General features: G+C 40.3%; 1 protein-coding gene across 2 annotated transcripts in view; it reads left to right on the top strand.

The window, feature by feature from the left end:
* UGGT1 (UDP-glucose glycoprotein glucosyltransferase 1) overlaps nt 1-20444 on the top strand; it is a 111117-nt gene extending 90673 nt beyond the window's left edge. For both annotated transcript variants that reach the window (XM_061431816.1, XM_061431823.1), the window contains 10 exons: nt 1678-1762; nt 3131-3219; nt 3675-3779; nt 5013-5097; nt 6113-6295; nt 7711-7871; nt 9172-9286; nt 13757-13873; nt 14295-14463; nt 16345-20444. In XM_061431816.1, the coding sequence (XP_061287800.1) occupies nt 1678-1762; nt 3131-3219; nt 3675-3779; nt 5013-5097; nt 6113-6295; nt 7711-7871; nt 9172-9286; nt 13757-13873; nt 14295-14463; nt 16345-16370 (1135 nt within the window). In that variant the 3' untranslated portion in view covers nt 16371-20444. The remainder of the gene's footprint in view (nt 1-1677; nt 1763-3130; nt 3220-3674; nt 3780-5012; nt 5098-6112; nt 6296-7710; nt 7872-9171; nt 9287-13756; nt 13874-14294; nt 14464-16344) is intronic.
* The last annotated feature ends 2622 nt before the right edge of the window (nt 20445-23066 follow it).

Here is a 23066-nt window from a genome sequence, read left to right as displayed (position 1 = left end):
CAATTAGAATTTACTTTGTAATTGTATGTGCTTTTCCAGAAAATGAAATGTGGAAGAGTTGTTGGGGTATAATTGAACAGTAAGCAGTATAAATATTAGCAATATATGTAATCAAGTCTGGCTTCAGTCCCTCTTTTGTGCTAACTGTCCCAGCACCAAATCATTCTGTCAGCTGTGATGAAAACCATAGGCAGATGAGAAAGTGAGTCATTTTTAGGAAGGAGAAAAGAAATGAAGAACAGTTCAGACTTTTCAACCCAGGGTAGTATATTTGTGTACCCTGAGTGGGTTGCAGATTGACCAGACATAGGTAGGCTTTGGTCTTAGAACCTTGGTGGGAGCACTTGTCTTTTTAGGTCTGAGAAAGTATGGAAGTACTCCCAGCATGTCTGACAGTAGCCTGCTGTTTTGCTTTAAGGTTTGCTACAAGTGACTGTTAGTTTAAAAAAATTATACTGCCTTCTAAAGAGGTGTGGTCTAAATTCTGTTTAACACAATTTAAATTAGTCTTAAGCTATGTGAGAAGACGTCATGCCAGTTCATTTTGGGAATGATTTCCATTAGTTATTTGAAAACAACATCATGTTTTGTCCTTGTCTTAGCTTCATAGTATCTGATCTGACACACATGAAAGCAATGTGAATTTCTGTATATTTCTTACCAAGAAAATAGAAGATTTTTGTATTATAATTATATCTTCATTGTACATGGTAGGGTTTTCTCCAATAAATGTTTTCCCTAAATATGGTTTTAAAGAATTTTAGTACTGTCATTAAGAGCTTATCTGTTGTCTTTCTAAACCCCGTGCCATCTGTATGCCCTTTTCTTAGCCACTCTTCCCTCTAGGGTGTGTGGGCCTCTTTCCACCTAGCAGTTGAGGGCTCTCTTCCTTCTGTGCTTCCTGGGCTCTGGAATGTTCCATGCTCCCTATCAGAATCTCACCTTTGCCCATGAACTCTGCTCTCTGTTGGATGGAAGTGAATTCAGTGAATTCATATTTTATCATGGCTTTATATAATTAGCATCTTAAAAATTGGTGACTGGAAATTTTAGACATTATCGTTGATTAGGGAGGAAATACTCTCTTTAAATTTTCTCCTCTGCTCTGTCTGCTTGCAAACAGAGCTTGTTTTAGTTCTTCCTGCAGAGTATGAACGCTAGATTGAGTACATGGCCTGGACTTGGCTGTGTGCCTCCAGGAAGGACAGAGTTGAAGCCTTTACCAAACTCTGAAGTAGAGCTGTGTCTTGCTATGCGTAAAGTAATGCGTGCATGCGCACTCAGTCATGTCCGACTCTTTGCGACCCAGTGGACTGTAGCCTGCCAGGCCCCTGTGTCCATGGAGTTCCTAGGCAAGAATATTGGAGTGGGTTGCCATCATACTCTTGCCAGCACTGGGAGCCTCTCAGTGTATGGAAGGTCATTCAGTGAGGGGCTCCAGAAGGAAATTTGGGCTGTGACCAGTTCACATGTTCAACATGTAAGGGTAGAGATTTTGACAAGTGCCTCTGTGTTGCTTGAAGGGGTTTTCTGCAGGTTGTGAGAAAATAATTTGTTCAGAAAAAACTCCTTTATGATGAAAGATGGTGGAAAAATATATCAGGTTGATGTAAGTCCATTTACTGCAACTTGAGAAGTATGATTTGTGATACCTGCCTTCCTTTCTTCTTTTCTAAGTCACGACGGTACAGATTCTCCACCCGATGCTGATGAAGTTGTTGTTGTTCTCAACAACTTCAAGAGCAAAATTATTAAAGTGAAGGTAAGTTTGGTATATTAAGGCAGCCACTCTATTTTAGTTGATAAAAGCAGCAGTAACTTGGTCTTTAGTAGCTGTTATATAAAAATATGTATCTTTAAACCAGCTCCAAACTATGTGAGGTGATGGGATGTGTTAACTTCAGAAAAATTGCTGTTATTATGGTGAAAAAGTTGCACAGCTGTGTCCTACTCTTTGTGATTCCATGGACTACAGCCTGTCCCACTCCTCTGTCCATGGAATTCTCCAGGCAAGAGTACTGTAGTGGGTTGCCATTTCCTCCAAGGGATCTTCCCGACCCAGGGATCGAACCTAAGTATCCAGCATTGCAGGCAGATTTTTTACCAACTGAGCCACTAGGGAAGCCCGATCATTTCACAGTATAGAACTGTACCAGGCCATCATGTCCTGCACTTTGAATTTACTCAGTGTTACTTGTCAGTTATATCTCAGTAAAGCTGAGGAGAAAGGAAAGAAACCCACCTAAGACTAATTCACCTTTGGGATTTTACTGTAGCCTTATAGCAATGCGGCTTGAAATGCAAAGCATATTTTGTAAATACAAGTTTGTGGCTTTCTTCAGCTGAGAGGTTGCGCCTTTTGGGTTATCTCATTGAGCAGTGCAGGTCTCATTTTACATGAAATGTTTTCATAGATACTGCTTTGTTTGTACAATCACAGTTCACATTATTTTTTGAAAACTGGGAAGAATGCCAATGAGAATTTCAGCAACAATAATAAATGGTGGTAGCCTTATTTAATTTCTTCTCACTTTTGCTTTCTGTTCTTAGAACTTTGAAATTCCTAGTGCATTATATTCAAATAAAAGATATTATGAGACAGTCATTATACTCTAAAATCTAAAGCAGGCCACACATGGTTGAGCAGAAAAATGATCCCTATGCTCTCGAGAAGTTTTAACCCCTCTTTGCACTAGTCAGTCCTAAAACAAGGCTGTCACGTGAGATGACTCCTTCCTGGCAGCTGGAGCATGTGCACACTGTACTCTTTGCCTAGAACTAGAGTTAGCTTGGTGAATGCATTTCTGTTTTTACTTAAACTGTAAGGTTCTTTGCCCGTTTTTCAAACTAGAGACAGTTATTATCTAGTTACAAGAGGTTGCTATCCCCTCATCAAGATTTTAATGTGGTATGATGAGCATAGTTCTGTTGAATGTGTCTGGACTCATTCAACAGAATTCAGCATTCATGTTCTGTTGAATGTGTCTGGACTCAGAGTATGTTATATCTGCTCGCAGGAGAATTCACTCTCTAGTGTGGTCAGTATTCAGTGAGCATCCCGTGAAGATCAGTTCAGTGCCTCCTCAACCCAGTAGGGAGAGTGAGATTCATCACATGTGACTGATTGCAGGTTCAGAAGAAGGCAGACATGGTGAATGAGGACTTGCTGAGCGATGGGACTAATGAGAATGAATCTGGATTTTGGGACTCCTTCAAATGGTAAATTGGCATCAGAAAGAAGTGATGTTTTTAAGGAAAAACTGAGATGTAAATGCCATCCCTCCCTTCTTTTGAATATAGTAATCCTGTCTGGGCTTTTCAGATTCTGCTCTTTGCATCCGCTTGTGTGTAGAGTAGATGAGTGTTCCCTACTGAGTACTGAAAGAGGTTAGTGTCCCCCATAGTGGAGTTCCTTCTGTGCCTGACTTCCTAACTCCTGTTGGACTTTTCCTGCTCTTTGGAGAGTTGAGTGGTAACTGCTCAGTTAAATTTCCATTGTTTGTTTTGCATTCTAGTGGACTAGTCCAGTCTTCTCCTGAAGCTCCACAAGGCCCTCTGGGCAGCCTCCCTCTCTTTGTCCTGGTGGGAAGCACCATCTCCTTCCCCTCCCCTTAAAGGGCAACATGTCTGTACCAGCATTTCAAGTATTCTTGTTTTTACCTTCTTTATTGTAGGGGCTTTACAGGAGGACAGAAGACCGAGGAAGTGAAACAAGACAAAGATGACATAATTAATATTTTCTCCGTTGCATCTGGTCATCTCTATGAAAGATTTCTTCGGTTAGTCATGTTTGGTTATTTCAGTGTATATGCATGAATTTGTCATATTGTTCATTAGGGAATACACGTTTTATGGGATTCTGCCCATTATACTTCTTTGGATTTGAGGCACTCTGAGGATTGTGTATAGATGATTATATATTGTTTCGATTTGGCCAACCTCATGAGATGGACTATATAATATATAGTAAATGAATCTGTATAGCTATTATAAGGTTATAAACCTTTAAAACTACTGTATGCACATGATAAAGAGTGGCTTTTCATTGTCCACCAAACATTGCCAAGGATAGAGAATAGAGGTGGAACAGGGCCATGGACCTGCCTTCTGATGACTTGTAGGAATTTAGAGCCAGGAGGGATTTTAGTTGTGTTTTATAGACAGGCTGAGACTTGGAGGGTAGCGGGACTCGACTGAGGTCACATAGCCAGAGTGGAGGGGAGGCACAGGCTTGGCTGGTGAATGCAGCCACCACCAGGGGGAAAGCCCTCAGGGGCGCCTTGTGGTCAGTGGTCAGGGGGGCTTGGCTATGAATATGCACCTTTGCCTGGCAGTGACTCTCCTAATGCCAAGGCTCTTTTTTACTTGTAATTTTCCACTACAAATCTAATATAGCAGATAATCAAGATGTCATTTTACTCATGTTTAGCTGTCATATTCCCAAGAAATATATCTGACCTAGAATTGTAATGTCAGATGTTAACAACCACTGAATTTAATTAAATTCCTTGACTCAAAATTTGTTTCTGTTTTCCAAGTAGGGAATCCTGAAGCTATGATCATTTGCCATCCCCTTCCTTCTGCCTACTGTCCTCCCTGGCTGGGCTCCCCGATGTAGGCTGGGAGAGGCAGTGCTATTACACAGCTGCTAAGGCTTCACCGACTTTCTTTTTAGAGTGATGTAGTCATTAAACACAACCTCCGTGATTCATTTGTACCATAATTAATGTGTCAGTTCATAAAGGAGTTTATTTTAAGGTGTAACGTAATTAGAACACATGCCTTTATTAGTCTGGTGTATTTTTATAGGTGATAAGTACTTCTTTCTCATCCAGTGATGACTCTATAAAATGAGTAAGTGCAAGTTTCCAATTTCCACTATTCAGGGTCTCTCTTTGCCTAACTGAGCCATTAGTTAGCTCTGCCATAAAGAACATTGAGTCTAGTGATTGATTTTGTTGAGATTAAAAAGATTTGAATGATTGTTATTATTGTTTGCTTTTGTTTGACAGCATAATGATGCTATCAGTACTGAAGAATACCAAGACTCCAGTGAAATTCTGGTTCTTGAAGAATTATTTGTCCCCCACGTTTAAGGTTTGTTCCTTAGGCTTTGAAAAGGAAAACATTCTTATTAAGGAGATATATACAGTGCAATATACTGTTTACTACTTCTACTTTATCTGTGTATTTAAAAATTTTTTCCTTTTATTAGGTTACTGTAATTCACCTGCATAATTATATGTTGATTATTCTTTCCCCTTTCTGTTCGGGGGGAATAGCTGTTATAAAAACTGAGCACAGAATTACAACTTGGTTGAAGCTTAGATAACATAAGAGGAGAGTCTGTTTCTTATGTTTTGATGAAGTAACATTTCTCAAGCATGAATGTCCTCATTTAATGAGAAAGCACAGTACTGGTTCCAGTGAGAAGGATGGTTTGTTCTGTTTTGAACAACTGTACCCAGTGATCTGTGGAAGTAATATATCATCTGTGCAAAGCAAAAACACACATGGAAAGTTTAGAAAGTTTTCTGCTTTGTTTTTACCAGTATTTGTCATCCAAATTGATTTATTTGCATCTTTTTCTTTGTTGTTCTGTAGAATTTATTAAGCAACTTTTAATATATTCAGTAATATCTCTCCTAGATAAATAATTCACATCTGGTCCCCTAGGGTACTTGTATTTAGAATCTGAAAGACTTGATGGCAGCAAACTTGTTCAGAGTATTTGAGTTTGCCATGTCATTCCCTGGATTAGACCTAGTGGTGAGAAAGGCTTAAAATCAAGCTCAAAAAAATGTTTTACTGAAATCAAGTTTAGACAAAGTCCATTTCCCTTAAACACACACACACATAAATTAGTTATATAAAAGCCTTCACTTAAAGATTTCTGGTCATCTCATGTGTGATTAGAAATCATAAAAAATGGAGATATGACAGAAAGTTTATATGTATTCTTTATGTAGTCACAAGTTAGTCAGGGTCACATTCCTTCATTAGACTGCTGATACAGTAAATGTGTTTTACTTGTGCCATAATTGTGGTTTGTTGCCTGACTTGTTTTTCTTAATCAAAGTAAATGCTTGTTGTTCTCTGTGTCTGCAAATAGGAGTTTATACCTTATATGGCGGACAAATACAATTTTCAGTATGAGCTTGTCCAGTACAAGTGGCCCCGGTGGCTTCACCAGCAGACTGAGAAGCAGCGCATCATCTGGGGTTACAAGATCCTCTTCCTGGATGTGCTCTTCCCACTGGTTGTGGACAAGTTCCTGTTTGTGGATGCGGATCAGGTGAGCTCTCAAAGGCTGGGTTTCAGCAGTGCAAATTAAGGGCATTAAAGTTCCTTTTCCTTTTTAAATGATTTTATCTTTCCAATTGCGGAAAAATACACACTTATTTTACATTATTTAGAATATGTGAGTCTATTTGCAGAATAGCAGTGGTGACACAGACACTGAGAACAGACTTAATGGACATGGCTGGGCAGCGGGGAGGAGAGGGTGGGGGGTATTGGAGAGATTAAAAGGGAAACATACATTACCATATGCAAAACAGACAGCCCGTGGGAATTTGCTGTCTGACTCAGGGAACTCATACTGGGGCTGATAATAACCTAGAGGGTTGGGATGGGGAGGGAGGTGGGAGGGATGTTCAGGTAGGAGGAGACATGGGTAAACCTATGGCTGATTTATGTCGATGTTTGGTAGAAACCAATGCAGTATTGTGAAGCAATTATCCTTCAATTAAAAAGAAAAAAAAAAGAATATATGGAAAGGTATCACCAGATGTGGTCACTTTTAAAGTTTGCGTTCAGTGTATCTCCTTTCATCTTTCCTCCTGTGCCTCTTTTACGTAGTTGTGATCACATCATTTATGTAGTTTTGTATCTTAAATTTAACTCATTTAATATACAAACTAAAATTGAAAAATTTGCCGGTTTAACAAAACACTGGTTGCTGTCATCTCCAGTCATTTGCCCCAAAGCTAGGAGTTATTGACGTGGGTAAGAGAGGGGGTTGGTGCCTGGCCTTGACCATATGGAACTCTTCAGATGGTCTTCCTGCTATCAGGAAGACAGCTGACTTAATTAAAAGGAACATACAAATTTTAGAGCATACACACTCAAAAAGTGTAAATATACTTCTGCCCTACAGCCTTTGCCTTTATCCTGAACTATCTAAAACCCGAGTTCCTCATCTGAGTGGAAGTGATGTAATGTGTGCAGAAGTCATTTGGACAAAAATCATCCACTTCTTGGGAATTCTGCCCCACCTGGCTCATTTATATCACAGGTGGCTCAACATGAAGCCTGCTTTCCTAGTTCTGCGATCACATTTCATCCTTGCTGAGTACTTACTGTGTGCCAGGCATCGTTCCCCATCTGTCATACACGAGTTCACGTGACCCTCCCACCAAGCCTGTGAGATGTCCAGTTTAGACCCAGAAACTGAGTCACAGAGAGGCAACACGATGTGAATCTGTTTTACTCCTGCCTTTTTTTGAACACTTAGAGTACTGTGTCCCAAGCGCTAGGCTAATCATCTTACGTGCCAGAGAGGACAGTCAGCCTAATCAAGAAGCAGCCAGGCTTGAACTGGGATTGCTGCCTGTGCCACTGACCAGTCCCTGAGCTGCCCTCAGTATTTTTAGGAAACTGCTCTCTGCATGGGTGTTAAACAAGTGACTGTGATCCTTTCTTCTTCAGATTGTACGAACAGATTTGAAAGAGCTAAGAGATTTCAATTTGGATGGTGCTCCTTATGGTTACACTCCTTTCTGTGACAGCCGCAGAGAGATGGATGGCTACAGGTTCTGGAAGTCAGGGTACTGGGCCAGTCACTTAGCTGGGCGAAAGTACCATATCAGGTAATGAGAATGTTATGGTTTGATTTTCACTTCCTTAAAATTAATTTTGTGTATTTAAAATTGTGAGTAGGTAACATGTTAATGTGGTTCAAAAATAAGAACTATAAAAAATAAATAGTGAAAAGCTGCCCTGTTCTGTCTACTTACTGTGTCTCCTAGAGTTTTTTAATTTTTAGGTAAAAAACTATGACTTCTTTTTTTACACAAAATACATCCTACCTTATTTACAGTTTGTGCTTTGCTTTTTTAACTTGATGTTTCTAGTAGACCTTACATCAACATGTAGAGAGAGACCTTTTTCCTTTTTGTATCAACATATTATTCCAGTACATGTATCACTGTGGTCTTGCTATGACATACAACGTTATTTGTTGTTGTTTAGTCACTAAGTTGTGTCTGACTCTTAAGACCCCATGGACTGTAGCCTGCTCCTCTATCCATGGGATTTCCCAGGCCAGAATACTGGGGTGGGTTGCCATTTCCTTCTCTGGCAGATCTTCCCATTCCAGGGATCGAACACTCATCTCCTGCGTTGGCAGGTGGGTTCTTTACCACTGAGCCACCGGTTAAACACACCATTTCGTGTATTTCAAATATACCTATAGAATAGATTCCTAAAACTCCTAGGTGAAACAGTGTGTGTATTTGTTGTACATCTATTGTTTCTGTATATTATCTTCTCTGAGAAAAGTGTGATTTGGACAGTAGGGAAACCTGTGGGAAGCAACATATATAGAGAGAAATATTGGGATGTTGGTGATTAAGTATTGTACTATATGCCCTTGATCCGAAGGAACTATTTTCTGTATATTATCTTCTCTGAGAAAAGTGTGATTTGGACAGTAGGGAAACCTGTGGGAAGCAACATATATAGAGAGAAATATTGGGATGTTGGTGATTAAGTATTGTACTATATGCCCTTGATCCGAAGGAACTATAACACTTGGTTTTTTCCTGTGTAACATTTAAGATATCATCAGGATATCTTTGACTAATGATTATCAATTACTATAGTTTTTATTATCAAACCTGCTGACATTTGCTAGAAACCTTCTTTTGTCAGAGATTATTTCCTTTGGAACAGTGACAGAATGAGCTTGTGGTACCAGAATATGGGTTTTGTAATCACTTCCTGAGCATCTTTGAAGTGGTACATACTGACTGTGAGCTCTACTGAAGAGCCTCAGCTTACCTTTTCCACGAGAAACCAGAATGTTAGCCTAGTGATCTGTTCCATTCATCAGTGGGGTTACTTTCTGCCATAATCCATGGTTATAACAAGTGGATTTTCTCTATCCAGTGCACTGTATGTTGTGGATCTGAAGAAGTTTAGGAAAATAGCAGCTGGTGACAGACTCAGGGGCCAGTACCAAGGTCTGAGTCAGGATCCTAACAGCCTTTCAAATCTTGATCAAGTAAGTGGCCACTTTTTTTGGTTAACAGTTTTGGTGATGGGTGTACAATGTTGTGTCAGAAAATGAAATAGTATTTGCTTCTCATTTCTCTCTGTTGAGATAGTGTTTTGTTTTTTTGTGGAAAGGAATTTGTGTTTATTGGGGGTGTGTGTGATTTTTATTTGCCCTTAAGAGAGGACATAGTGGTAAAAAATATGATAGGCCTGATGTCGGTTTGGGGAGGGAGATGGAAGGAGGGCACTGCCATATCTTCTCATTTTGTGCCCAGCTAAGCTGATAAATTTGTTTCTCTGCCTGCTAGGGTCAGTTTGTTTCTCGTCTTTAGGAACCAACTATCACAGCACAGGATATAGTATTATTATTTCTCTTTTTTCTATATCAAAAACCATGGTGTTTTTTTAAGAAGTTTAGCTGAATCACTATTTATTAATGCTAAACATTTTTTAGAGGTGAGATTGTAGTTTGTGCTTTTGGTACATAGTTTCACATACTTTGTTTTGCTTAAGTCTGCTTTAAACATTTTTCAACCTTTATTATGATATTTAGCACCTATAAATAAGAGTGTACAAAACAAAATATATAAATACATATTCATATGCATCAATGAAGTACCACACAGCACACACCCATGTACTGCCATCCAGTTTAGGAAATTCAACATTCTTCCAACTCAAAAGCCACCCTCTTCTGCAACAGCATCCTAGCTTTTGTGGTAATCATTCCATGGCTTTTCTGTGATGAGTAACTACTTACACATGTGTCCTTAAACACTATAGTTTTGCCTGTTTTTTCCCCTGCCTGTCTCAGTGGGATTATACAAGGTGTACTCTTTTGAGTCTAACTTCTTTTGCTTAACATTATGTTAATGAAATTCATCCATGTTGCTGTATGAAATGGTACTGTTTTGTTTATTATAAATTTGGATTGTTTTCCATTGTTGTCTTCCATGGATAATGCTGCTGTGATCAGTTATACATGTCTTGGTTGATGCAAGACATTTGATGTACATGCAAATACATGTACACATATTGCAGTTGTGTATGCAACTACAAGTTGAATTGCTGAACCATCAGATGGGTGGATCTTTATCTTTATTAGATAATTCCAAACAGTTTCCAAAGTAGTTCTGATTTATACTCCCATCAGCAGTGCAAGGATTCCTGATGCTCTGTGTTTTGAGTAATACTTATTGTTAATCGAATTGATAAGATGTGAGCTAGCATCCCATGTGGCTTTCAACTGGAGAGTTTCATCTGTTTATATTTAATGTAATTATTAGTGAGGTGGGATTTACATCTGCCAGTTTCTTGTTTTCTATGTATCTTTTGTGTTTCTCAGTTCCTACATTACTGCCTTCGTTCATAGATGTTTGAATTCCCCTCTTGTTTCTTTCACTGTATACGTGGAGATTTTCTGGGTTTTTGTTTGTTTGTTCTAGCCCTGTTGCTCTAGTCTGAGAAAGTATTCTGTATGATTTTAGGCATTTAAAATTTGTTGAGCTTTGCTTTTTGATCCAGATATGGTCAGTTTTGGTAGACATTTCATCTGGTTTTATACCCTGCAGATGTTAGATGTGATGCTTTTCTTTGTATGTCCATTAGGTGAGGTTTAGTGATAATGTTGTTACTGAGTCCAAGCGCAGTCTGCTTGCTGCATGACAAGGCAATAAATTGAGAGATGAAGTGTTGAATCAAGGAATAGCAACTTTATTTGGAGACCTGGGTGTCCAAGAAGATGGTGGACAGGAGTCCTAGAGTACTATCTTATTGGGGTCTGGATGCTAGTTTCTTTTATAAAACAGAGAGAGGCTGGAGGTAAGGAAGTAAAGTGAAGAGGCTGGAAGTCTTGCAAAATATCTCCTGGTTTGGCCAGCCTCTGGGAGGAGATGTGTTGATTTCTTCTTTCCTGCAGCCATTCACAGGTGGACAAGATCAACATGTTTCTCTAAGCTGAACAAAACCCCTTGAGTTTACCTTTCAGGCCGAGGGACAGGGTTCCCCAAGGCAGGCCATTATGTATGCTTGTTACTATAGAAAGCATCCTTTTAGTGATTTAGAAAGCATCCTCTAGTGATGACAAAAGCAACAGAAAGCATAAGGTAGAGAAACAGATCCAACAGAGTCAGCTTTTGTTCTTTCCTGTTACATTCTGTGTGTTTTGTCTGTTTTTCTGTTAGAGGCAATTATGTTAAAATCTCTTTCCATAATGTGAAATCTTGTCTTTAGTTTTGTCAAATTTTGCTTGATGTACTTAGAGACTATATCGTTCATTGCCTAAAAACTTAGAAGTCTTATATATTTCTGACAAATTAACTTTGTATTATTTCTGTTGACGCTTTTTGGGCAGGGGCTTGAAGCGTGCTTCATCTAATATTAGTATAGCTACACTGGTTTTCCTTTTAGTTAGTGTTTCATGGTGTATTTTTTTATCCTTCTGTTTTCAATAGTTCTTAATCCTATGTTTTAGTTCTGTTTCCTATAAAGAGCTTATATTGGTTTGTTTTTTCATTTGGTGTGACCATCATTTAATTTGAACATTAATCCGCTGATAGTAAATGTAATCACCAACAGGTTTGGCTTTTCCACAGTCCCCTTGCTTATGCCATATGTCCTGTGTTTCTTTTTTTTCCTTAGTTTCTTTCCAAATGATTGAGAGTTTTTAATAATTCTGTTTCCCTCTATACAGTTTTAAATAATTTTTTAATGATTAGCCTAGAGGTAACAGCATGCATTTCTGACTTTGCAAAGGCTAATATTAAATAGTGTTTTACCCAGCTACTGGACAGTGCAAAGACATTAGAACAGTTCTTCTCAAATTTTAGCATAATAAAAAAAAAAATCACCTGAAGAACTTACTAAAGCACTAATCTTTGGGCCTCAATCCTCCACAGGCTGATTTAGTAGGTATTGGGTTGGACCTAAGAATCTACATTCTGAGCAAACTCTGTGCTCCAAGTCCACATACTACATTTTGAGTAGCACTGTCTTAGACCTCATTAACTCCGTTTATCCATTGTTCAGATCAAGTAATATTTCATTGTATGTGTATACTACATTTTGTTTGGCTGTTCACCTGCTGGTGGACATTTGGCTTATTTCCATCTTTTGACTGTTGTAAATAATGCCTCTATGAACATTGGTGTGCAAGTATCTCTTTGAGTCCCTGCTTTCAGTTCTTATGTGTGTATACCCATAAGTGAAATTATTGGATCATATTGGTTGTTTGTGTCTTTGGACAATAGAACATTTTATTATTAATGTGTCAAACTCAAAAGTTTTCCTAAGAAAAAAGCTTCAAAGCATAGCGTACAGTTGGCTACAGAAAACCTGTGGGCTTCATCTCCCTGGGATCAAGCCTCAGTTGACAAGGTGAATGTAGAGCTTCCTTTAAGCAAAACTTTGACATACAAGAGCCACATTCAGTGCTTAATTGGCTTTTAGAAGGCAGTGCTGTTTTTCTTAGAAATGCCCTCAGGAAGGGAAGTCTGTTGTTGCTGTTCAGTTGCTAGGTCATGTCCAACTCTCCTGACCCTGTCAATTGCAGCAGGCCAGGTTCCCCCGTCCTTCACTATCTCCTGGAGTTTGCTCTAATTCATGTCCGTTGGTGTTATCTAATCATCTCATCTGCCACCAGCCACTTCTCCTTTTGCCTTTAAATCTTTCCCAGAATCAGGGTCTTTTCTAATGAGTTGGCTCTTTGAATCAGGTGGCCAAAGTATTGGAGCTTCAGCTTCAGCATTAGTCTTTCTAATGAATAATCCGGGTTGACTTAACTTTAGGATTGACTGGTTTGATCTCCTTGCAGTCCAGGGGATTCTCAGGAGTCTTTTACAGTACCACAATTTGAAAGGATCAGTTCTTCAACGCTCAGCCTTATGGTCCAACTCTCACATCCATACATGACTACTGGAAAAACCATAGCTTTAACTATGTATATGGTTCTTTGTCAGCAAAGCTGTGTCTCTGCTTTTTAATTTGCTGTCTAGGTTTTTCATAGCTTTCCTTCCAAGGAGAAAGCAGACTATTTGTGAGTATTAGCCTAAAGTTTTTCAGGTGCTTCTTATGGGTAGGTGTTTTATGGATCATCTAAACTTTGGTTTTTAAAAACACCATCAATAAATACTGTAGGTACTTTACAGTTTTTGCTAAGGACTCTCTCTGTTTTAAAATTTTGTGATTGGCATGTGATATGTAATGAGCAGCTAATTTGCTGTTCATTTAAATTTCCCCTAGCACTTTATTTCTAAATATTCTGTTTTGTATTTTATTGAAGCATAGTTGATTTACAATGTTGTGTTAATTTCTGCTATACAGCAAAGTGATTCAGATATAATATATGTTCTTATTCATGTTTTTCCATTATGTTTTATAATAAGATATTGAATATGCTTCCCTGTGCTCTATAGTAGGACCTTGTTGTTTATTCTCCTAGAACTTCAGATTGTTGTGTTCTGTCTTCTCTACTGAATAGGATTTGCCCAATAACATGATCCATCAGGTGCCAATTAAATCACTCCCTCAAGAATGGCTTTGGTGTGAAACGTGGTGTGATGATGCCTCTAAGAAAAGGGCAAAAACAATTGATTTGGTAAGTTGTCTGTGGCTCTTTTCTGCATTCAGTCCAGTCTGATGTATAGCTAGATAATTTGGTCTTTCTCTGTAATTGTGTAGTTCAGGGGTTGGAGGACTTCTTACAGTAACCTCAGCAGGAAGGCAACTCCTCTATTGTCTAATGGGGCTGTGTTCACTATTTAGAATCCATGAAGGTACCATTTGTCTTCCAGATCACTCTGCCTTGTTTTTCCAAACGGACTTTCTCTTTCTGCCTTCCAGTACTGCTCCACGACTTCTTTGCAGAAGCTTTGTATGGCCCCTACCACATTGCTTCTCATATCATTGTTCTTTTTGTCCAGTTAGGACCGACAACCCAAGAATAGAAACACCTCTGAATGCTATATAGTATACCCTTCCTTTAACTCAGTTGAAGTACGTTATTTTGATTTTCACAGTGTAATAATCCAATGACCAAAGAGCCCAAGCTGGAGGCCGCTGTTCGAATTGTCCCAGAGTGGCAGGACTATGATCAGGAGATCAAACAGCTACAGCACCGCTTTCAGGAGGAGAAGGAAATGGGAGCACTGTATAGAGACAAGACAGCAAAGGAGGCAAGCCGAGAAGGTATGTACAGATCTTTGGCTTTAGGTAGGTGCTTCTTGGCCTGTCTGATTTCTGTTGCAGAAACAGAATCTTGTAAGAACAGGAAGAATCAGTTATTCAGTCTTCCATCGTGACATCTGATAGTCTATATTTTTCACTTTGCTTATTCAGTTGGACTTCTAGACAGTATTTATTAATGTAATTGCTGCCTTTCTTTCTTCCTTTTTTTCTTTTTCTTTCTCCCATCCTTCTTCCTCTCTTCCTCCCTCCCTTCCATCCTTCCTTCTTTTGTTTTCTTTCTTTTTTTGAAGAAAGAGTGCTTTGTGATTATTATTGTTTAGGTTTATGAGTTTTGTGATACATGACATACACTGGTTTCTCTACTTTGTGTACATTTTGAGTGGTAGCCAGTCTAAAAAATTGTTAGAATACAAAAAGTGACTTTATATAAACCTTTAATAAGATTTACTCTGGATTTTAATTTATTCAGCTCAAAACTCATTCTAAAAAAGCAATTATAGAAATGGATCTTGAGTGTTTCACCTAAATATCCTGAAGACTATGCCATGATATTAAAATCACAGCTGAAATGTTGGACATTCACCATAAAAATAATTAAATTCATCAGTAAAACATAAAGATTTTCATAAATAAATGTGTAAAGAATGTAGACATGCTGTTTAAATAAGATAAAAAACACAAATAATAAATGAATTTGAAGAAACAGTAATCAAATTAAAGGACTCTAGCATTACTATTCAGAGAAGGCAATGGCACCCCACTCCAGTATTCTTGCCTGGAGAATCCCATGGACGGAGGAGCCTGGTGGGCTGCAGTTCATGGAGTCCCTAGGAGTCGGACACAACTGAGCGACTTCACTTTCACTTTTCACTTCCATGAATTAGAGAAGGAAATGGCAACCCACTCCAGTGTTCTTGCCTGGAGAATCCCAGGGACGGGGGAGCCTGGTGGGCTGCTGTCTATGGGGTCGCACAGAGTCGGTCACGACTGAAGTGACGTAGCAGCAGCATTACTAAAAGAGTGTACATGCTGGTAATGCCAGGTTTCTCTGGTGGCTCAGATGGTAAAAAATCTACCTGCAATGTAGGAGACCCAGGTTTGATCCCTAGGTCAGGAAGATAACTTGGAGAAGGGAATGGCTGCCCACTCCACCGTTCTTGCCTGGAGAATGCCAGGGACCAGGGCAGGCTGCAGACCGTAGGGTCATAAAGAGTTGGACATGATGGATCAACTAACACTTTAACTTTTGGTGATTATTCCATTTGTTGGGGAAGATGGTGGTGAAACTCTACTGGGTGAATCTTGTTGAAGCTGTGTGCATTAGAAAAATCCTTGTTAAAAGGCAGTAAATCAATCATCAGGATTCATTTAAATTTTATATCCTCAATAATTCCTCTCTTGAGAATTTACCTTGGAAGAAATACTTCAATACAATAAAGAAGATATATACATGGAGAAATTTATTTAATATCATTTATTTTTTTAAAGGCATTGGAAAACAGTTTAAACACCCAAGACTAGAAAATGGTAAATTACACTGCTATAGAGGAAAATGTATACGTTATTAAGTGAAAAAAGAAGAATCCTGACTAAATATATGTGCATTTTTACTAGAAGTAAATATTGTACTTGTGAAAACAATTTAGAGGGAGTAGGGGTATACAGTTAGTTTCAGTGTTCTTGAAAATGAAAATGTATTATTTGTTTTTGCTTTCAAAATATGACACAAACACATTAAACCAAAGCTCCTAAAAATTTAAAAAGAGAGATACAGTGGAGGTGGGGCACAAATAATAGGTTTCAGTAGCAGAATATGCCCAGTCTGTACTTTATAACTTGATAGTGATCCGTTTTTTCTCCACTTGCTCTCCTTTTCCATAGGACCTCAGACACATGAGGAATTATGATCTCCACGGAGGATAGGAAATTATACCATTTGAAAAACACTTTTTATATTAAATGCTAGTTTTTTCCAATTTGTCTATACAACTGCTGATGAACCGACTGGGCGTGCCGCCCTGTTCATCCTGACTCCCGCACGCTGGCAGCTCTGGATCTCTGGAGTTAAGGCTTTCTACTAGATTCGAACCTCAAAGGAAGACAAGAAACTGATCTTTGGGGGACTCTATGAAGAGCAGGCCTCTCACCAGAAGAGAAGATGGCAAAAGCAACTGGAAGAGAAACAAGCGCACATGTGCTGCAGTGTCTTAAGAGGCCACTAGCCGGAGCCGCCGGGTCCTCCGTACCTCAGTCCACGGGGAGGGGCGGCGGAGCTCCTTGCAGCGGGGGCCACCCTTCCGGGCGGGTAGTGGGTGGGGCGGCGCCCATGCGAGCCTCTCCGGGTTTGCGCCAGTGGGCCCCTGTGCCCTTCCCCAGCATCAGGTTCATTGTTAAATTGAAACCCAATGAACAATCATGTGTCTTCAGGCTAAGCTCGGGGCAAATTAATTTGGGGAGAGGACGAGGGGAGGAGGGGGTGGGTTGGGGTGAGGGTAGGGAAAATAGCAGCAGTAGGAGGGCTCTGGAATGTTGGGGGAGGGGTCATGAGGAAAACCAGAAATTGGCCTTTCTCTTTTATAAACCGTCAGAACCATTGTGACTAATATGAAATGAAGACATTATTCTTATTCTGCACCCAGCCCCAGTGAACTTTTTAAGTAATTGTTTTGTAAGCAATTTTTGTATTTGCAAAAGTCTTTGCTTTCTCTTCCCACTTTCTTACAGGAAGTCTGTTATTTCCTTATTGGATACAGCCATAGTAAGCCTCTCTAGTGATCCACCTTGAGGGGGTCAGAACTCCCTCAGGAAGGTCACCACATCATTTACCCGCTGCTTCTCTGCAGAAGTTTTGTCTCTCAGACCCAGGGGAAGTTGGCTTTGTCTTTTCTCTACAAATGACTCCCAGATCTGAGACCAGGAGAGATTTTGATTGTGTAACTCATGTTTTTATAAATACACCGTTCTGTAGTTCTTTCAGTTTAAGCCAGCAGACGTTGCCAGCCTTCCCCTCGTTCTGACTCTACAGAGTTGCTTCTTGAAGTAAGAAGGACTCATGAGTCATGGCTTTTTGTGTCATTAGCAACCCGGAACAGCCCTTGCGCAGCAGCCTTTCCTGCTGGGTGGGCAGTGCTGGGAGGCACCCAGAGGAGTCTTCCGGTTGTGTGAAACTGCAGGTCCTGCTCCCCGTCTGCCCAGGCTGCAAGCTACAGCTGCAGAGCACTCCATAGACTCCTTCCAGGGTCTTAGGACAAATATCAAATAATTAATTTTTTTCCATATTCATATGCAAGCATTAGTTCAGGAGTCTGTAAGTCTGAAGGAGCTTTTGAGTTTGCTTTTGTAAAAACTGGGGAGGAGGGACTTGTAGATAAATTGATCCAAGACTAAAAAGGTCCCTTAGAGTTATTGCTATTGACAAAGGCGGTAGTGTGATCTGTCCCCCCACCCCCACCCCCCAACACTGCTCCTCTACTGGTCAGAGCAGCTAAAGGGATAGAATCAATGAGGATGAAAGACATTTGCTCAGCTTCATCTGAGGTTTAATTAAGTCTTCCGAGAAGCTGCTGTCGCCACCACTTGTGTCTATAAACCATGGGCACAGTGGTGCTTTTTTCCAGTTTATTTTCTGGGATATTGAGCAGGAAATAACTATAAAGTCACTGGGATATGCTTTCTAAATGCTGGTTCCCCTGGGTCATGGAATAGGGCACCTTTCCACCTCTTTATGCCTGGTCTCTCATGCGTATTCTGTATGAGGAAGGTGCAGTGTGAAATCTATTCTCTGTTCAGTGTGTATTCTCATTGCCCCTTACCACCCTGGATTTAAGTCTCTAAATATGCAAGACCCAGCCTGCTTCTGAGATGGCCTCAGACCCTCCTCCTCATGCCAGGAATTCTTGGTTCATGTGGCATAAGATCTTCCAAAACGAATCTCTAGCACCCTAGGAAATGATGCTGCCACAAAAATTTGGTCTTGGTCAGCTTTGTCTGCTGTTTCTACTGTGTGAAAGCAAATTGTGACTGAAAAGATTGGTAGATTTTTTTTCTAAGAAACATGAATTGATTTCATTGAAAAGTTGAAGCTTCTGGAAACTGTTCACAGTGTGTTGTTTTTAACCATCATGTATATGTAATGAATCTTTTTCTTTCATCATGCCATAATAGAAAACTTGTCTTAATCAGTGCCAGAGTGATATGAAATAACGTGACATGTCAGAATGAAATGCAACAGTGTGACTTTTTGTGTTCTGTGAACAGTGATATTTGATTGAGGTCAAAATGCATGTAACACAATCTGCTGTTGGGGCTGTGGGGACATGCCTGTGTTTTGTTTTAAAATTGTCCTCTGTACGTAGCACATTGAGGATGATGGTGTGTTAGTTTTCCATACAATTGATAAAGTGTTGAATCTCTCACAATGCATTTCAGATTGCACACGCATCTGGTAAGCCCATGTATTTTGTGAACTCAGCTCTCTGGAGAGAGCAAAGGTTTTATAAACATTAAGAAGCAGTTCCAAGAATGGAGCTTAATTTCCTCTGCTGTCCTCACGACTTCCTATTACGAACCTTCTTAAGATTCTGATGGAGTAAACAATGATTATCTGGTTGCAGAGTCCCTGATGGCCAGGGACAGCAGTGCAGCTTCCAGAAGAGACTGGGAGGAAGGAAAACCCATTCCCTTTGGCTGGGAGTTACACCATACTGCCACTGTGACCTGGAGCTGGCCAGATACCACCCTCAAAACAAGTACGATTCCCCTTCCCCCACACCTGCTTCATGAGTAAATTTAGGTACTTGAAAGCAGTTTTTTCCCCCCTACAATTGTCATGAATGGTTAAAAGAAATGATTCAACGCAAGAGTTCCAAGGGAACATCTAGTGTGTTTTTCTGAATAAAATGATGTTAGTACTGTAGTATCAAATTTCATGGAACTATTAAAGTTTTTGTAAAGCTATGTAATGGAAGATTTCTCTTGGTAACAACAAATGGAGGGTGCATTGTGTGCAAAGTTATTTAAATTTATATTCCATTGTGTAATTTTAATAGTTTTTTAAATATTTTATTTTATGGGGACATTTTTGTGGGTTAATCAACTTGAATATTGCTGTTAAGTGTCTAGTCTGGTGGGATAAACTTTTTAATTTAAATTTCTGTTTTCTCAGTCTTGACATAGTGAGGAAAGATCTTTAACCTGACAGAGTTCACCAAATGTAGACATCATTAACTCAGGTTGTCATTGTCATTTCAGAGTATCTGGAGGATACCAGTTCCTCTTTTATTGTTTGGTCTTTGAGCTCTCAACCTAATGCAGAAATGACTTTTGTGGGTGGCGATGAGTCCGTGCACTGACTGGAGGATCTCTCCCTGTCAGGGTGTCATGAGTGCTGACAGTTTTTAAAAAACAAATCAGGAAATCAGCTTCCGAGGTAGTCCAGAAGTGAGGCCATCTCCTGAGCCCTTTCCAGTTACCTCACAGCACAGAGGCCAAATGTGGCAGATTTAAGTAGGACATGAGTTAGGGTATGAACCAGGGCCTTCATCCCACCTGTAATTTATGCATCGCCTTACTTGTCACCTTTTAGATTTCCTCAGAGAAATGGGTATAATTCCTCTTTAAAATGAAAATAGCAAAATACAGTAACCTAAGGTCAACAATTTGAGACAAGAATATGAAGTACCATGTTTTCCAGTCACTTGTTTTTGGTAATAATAAGGTAAACATGGAAAAACAAAGTAAAATATTAGAATTTTTAAAGAAACTATGTACTTTAAAAAAACCCTTTGCAACTCTTCTGTTTTACTGTAATCATGTTCTATGAAATGCACCATAGGTTCGGGTGCTGCCCCTCGCTTTGGAGCAAGCACTGGGGCGCTAAGTGTCTGCAGAGCCCTCTGCGCCGGAAATGAACTGAGAATGAATTTCTGGTACTGTAATGAAAATAAGGTCAACACAATAAACTTTTCCTTCTCTTCTTTAAAGCCCCCTGGTCTGTCATTCAGTTCTTCGGTCTAGGAAGAGTAGATGGTTAGAGCTCAGAGTTCCACGCCTTCATCTGACACACGCAGCAGGCCTGGACAGGAGGAAGAACTTTACCTGAACATCCTGTCTAGTGAGGAGCTGGGTCCAGGTGCAGCCGATTCTTTCGGTTCTCAGGAGAACGTTTAGGCCTTTTCTAGGTCCCAGACTTCGGGGAACTGCTTCAGGCAGGATCTGGTAGGCAAGCTACTCCAGAAGCACTAACCATAACAGGAAGGATGTCAGGGCCTTTGTTCATTTTGGAAATTCTCCGAACTACTCTGGGGCTGGATTTAAGGTTGAAGATACAGTTCCCGCTTTTCAGGTGCTCACTGGGCACTGCAGGCTGGTGTAACGAGAGCTGTTGCATAAGTGGAGGCTGGGGAGGGGCCCTTGTGACTGAGAACAGCGAAGAGCACCTGAGGTGGAGGAGGGGTTCGGTGGCCAGGAAAAGCCTATACAAGGAGATGGCGCTTAAACTGAAGCTTGAGGAACAGTAGCGTTACCCACAGAGAATGAGGGAGATGGGGATACAGGGACGGGTGAGAGCTGGTGTCATTTCATTTAGGGAGTCACGTGTGAACCTCTGTGGCTGGTGTCATGGACAGGAGAGAGGTGCTGGAGAGGTGATCTGAGTTGGTCTGGGGCCATCAGAAATCTGGGTGCCGACACGAAATCACATTTTTCTTGTAAAAAAATTACCACTGATGTATATAGCATGTGAAGGTACAAGTACACAAACATATACCTTGGTAGATTTTCAAAGGGGGAAAATCCCAGAAAGGAGGAAGCCACAGAGATTTGAATTTGCCTTACAGGTGTCTGGTACTGGGGGGAAAACATTTGCATTTGTGTCCCACCAGGTGAAAGAGCCTGACGTTGGGAAAGATTGAAGGCAGGAGGAAAAGGCAATGACAGAGGATGTGATGGTTGGATGGCATCACCGACTCAATGGACGTGAATTTCAGCAAACTCTGGGAAATAGGAAAGGACATGGAAGCCTGGCGTGCTGCAGTCCATGGAATCACAAATCCTAAAAGATGATGCTGTGAAAGTCCTGCATTCAATATGCCAGCAAATTTGGAAAACTCAGCAGTGGCCACAGGACTGGAAGAGGTCAGTTTTCATTCCAATTCCAAAGAAGGGCAATGCCAAAGAATGTTTAAACTACCCCACAATTGCACTCATTTCACATTACTAGCAAGGTAATGCTCAAAATTCTTCAAGCTAGGCTTCAACAGTATGTGAACTGAGACCTTCCAGATGGACAAGCTGAATTTAGAAAAGGCAGTAACCAGAGATCAGATTGCGAACATCTGTTGGATCATAGAAAAAGCAAGAGAATTCCAGAAAGACATCTACACTAAAGCTTTGTGTGGATCACAACAAACTGTGGAAAATAAAGAGATGGGAACACCAGACCACCTTACCTGCCTCCTGAGAAACCTGTATGCAGGTCAAGAAGCAACAGTTAAAACCAGGCATGGAACAATGGACTGGTTCCAAATTGAGAAAGGAGTCACCTTGCTTATGTAACTTCTATGCAGAGTACATCATGGGAAATGCCAGGCTGGATGAAGCAGAAGCTGGAATCAAGATTGCCAGGAGAAATATTAATAACCTCAGATATGCAGATGACACCACCCTAATAGCAGAAAGTGAAGAGAAAAAGCCTCTTGATGAAAGTGAAAGAGGAGAGTGAAAAGTCTGGCTTAAAATTTAACATTCAAAAAACGAAGGTCATGGTGTCCAGTTCCATCACTTCATGGCAAATAGATAGGGAAACAATGGAAACAGTGACAGACTTTATTTTCTTGGGCTCCAAAATCATTGTGGCCTGTGACTGCAGCCATGAAATTAAAAAACGTTTGCTCCTTGGAAGAAAAGTTATGACAAACCTAGATAGCATATTAAAAAGCAGAGACATTACTTTGCCTACAAAGGTCCATATGGTCAAAGCTATGGTTTTTCCAGTAGTCATGTATGGATTTGAGATCAGATCAGATCAGATCAGTCGCTCAGTCATGTCCGACTCTTTGCGACCCCATGAATCGCAGCACGCCAGGCCTCCCTGTCCATCACCAACTCCCGGAGTTCACTGAGATTCACGTCCATCGAATCAGTGATGCCATCCAGCCATCTCATCCTCTGTCGTCCTCTTCTCCTCCTGCCCCCAATCCCTGCCAGGATGTGAGGCCTGGAACATAAAAAAGGCTGAGAGCCGAAGAACTGATGCCTTTGAACTGTGGTGTGGGAGAAGACTCTTGAGAGTCCCTTGGACTGCAAGGAGATCAAACCAGACAATCCTAAAGGAAATAAGTCCTCAATATTCATTGAAAGGACTAATGCTAGAGCTGAAACTCCAATACTTTGGCCACCTGATGCAAAGAGCCGATTCACTGGAAAAGACCTGTATGCTGGGGAAGATTGAAGGCAAGAGAAGAGGACGACAGGGGATGAGATGGTTGGATGGCATCACCGACTCAATGGATATGAATTTGAATTAACTTTGGGAGATAGTGAAGGGCAGGTAAGCCTGGCGTGCTGCAGTCGATGGGGTTGTAAAGAGTCAGACACAACTGAAT

This window comes from Bos javanicus, chromosome 2 (assembly GCF_032452875.1).
Source record: "Bos javanicus breed banteng chromosome 2, ARS-OSU_banteng_1.0, whole genome shotgun sequence".
Lineage (NCBI taxonomy): Eukaryota > Metazoa > Chordata > Mammalia > Artiodactyla > Bovidae > Bos > Bos javanicus.
Note: the sequence above shows the minus strand (reverse complement) of the source record. Positions and strands in the feature narration are given on the sequence as shown.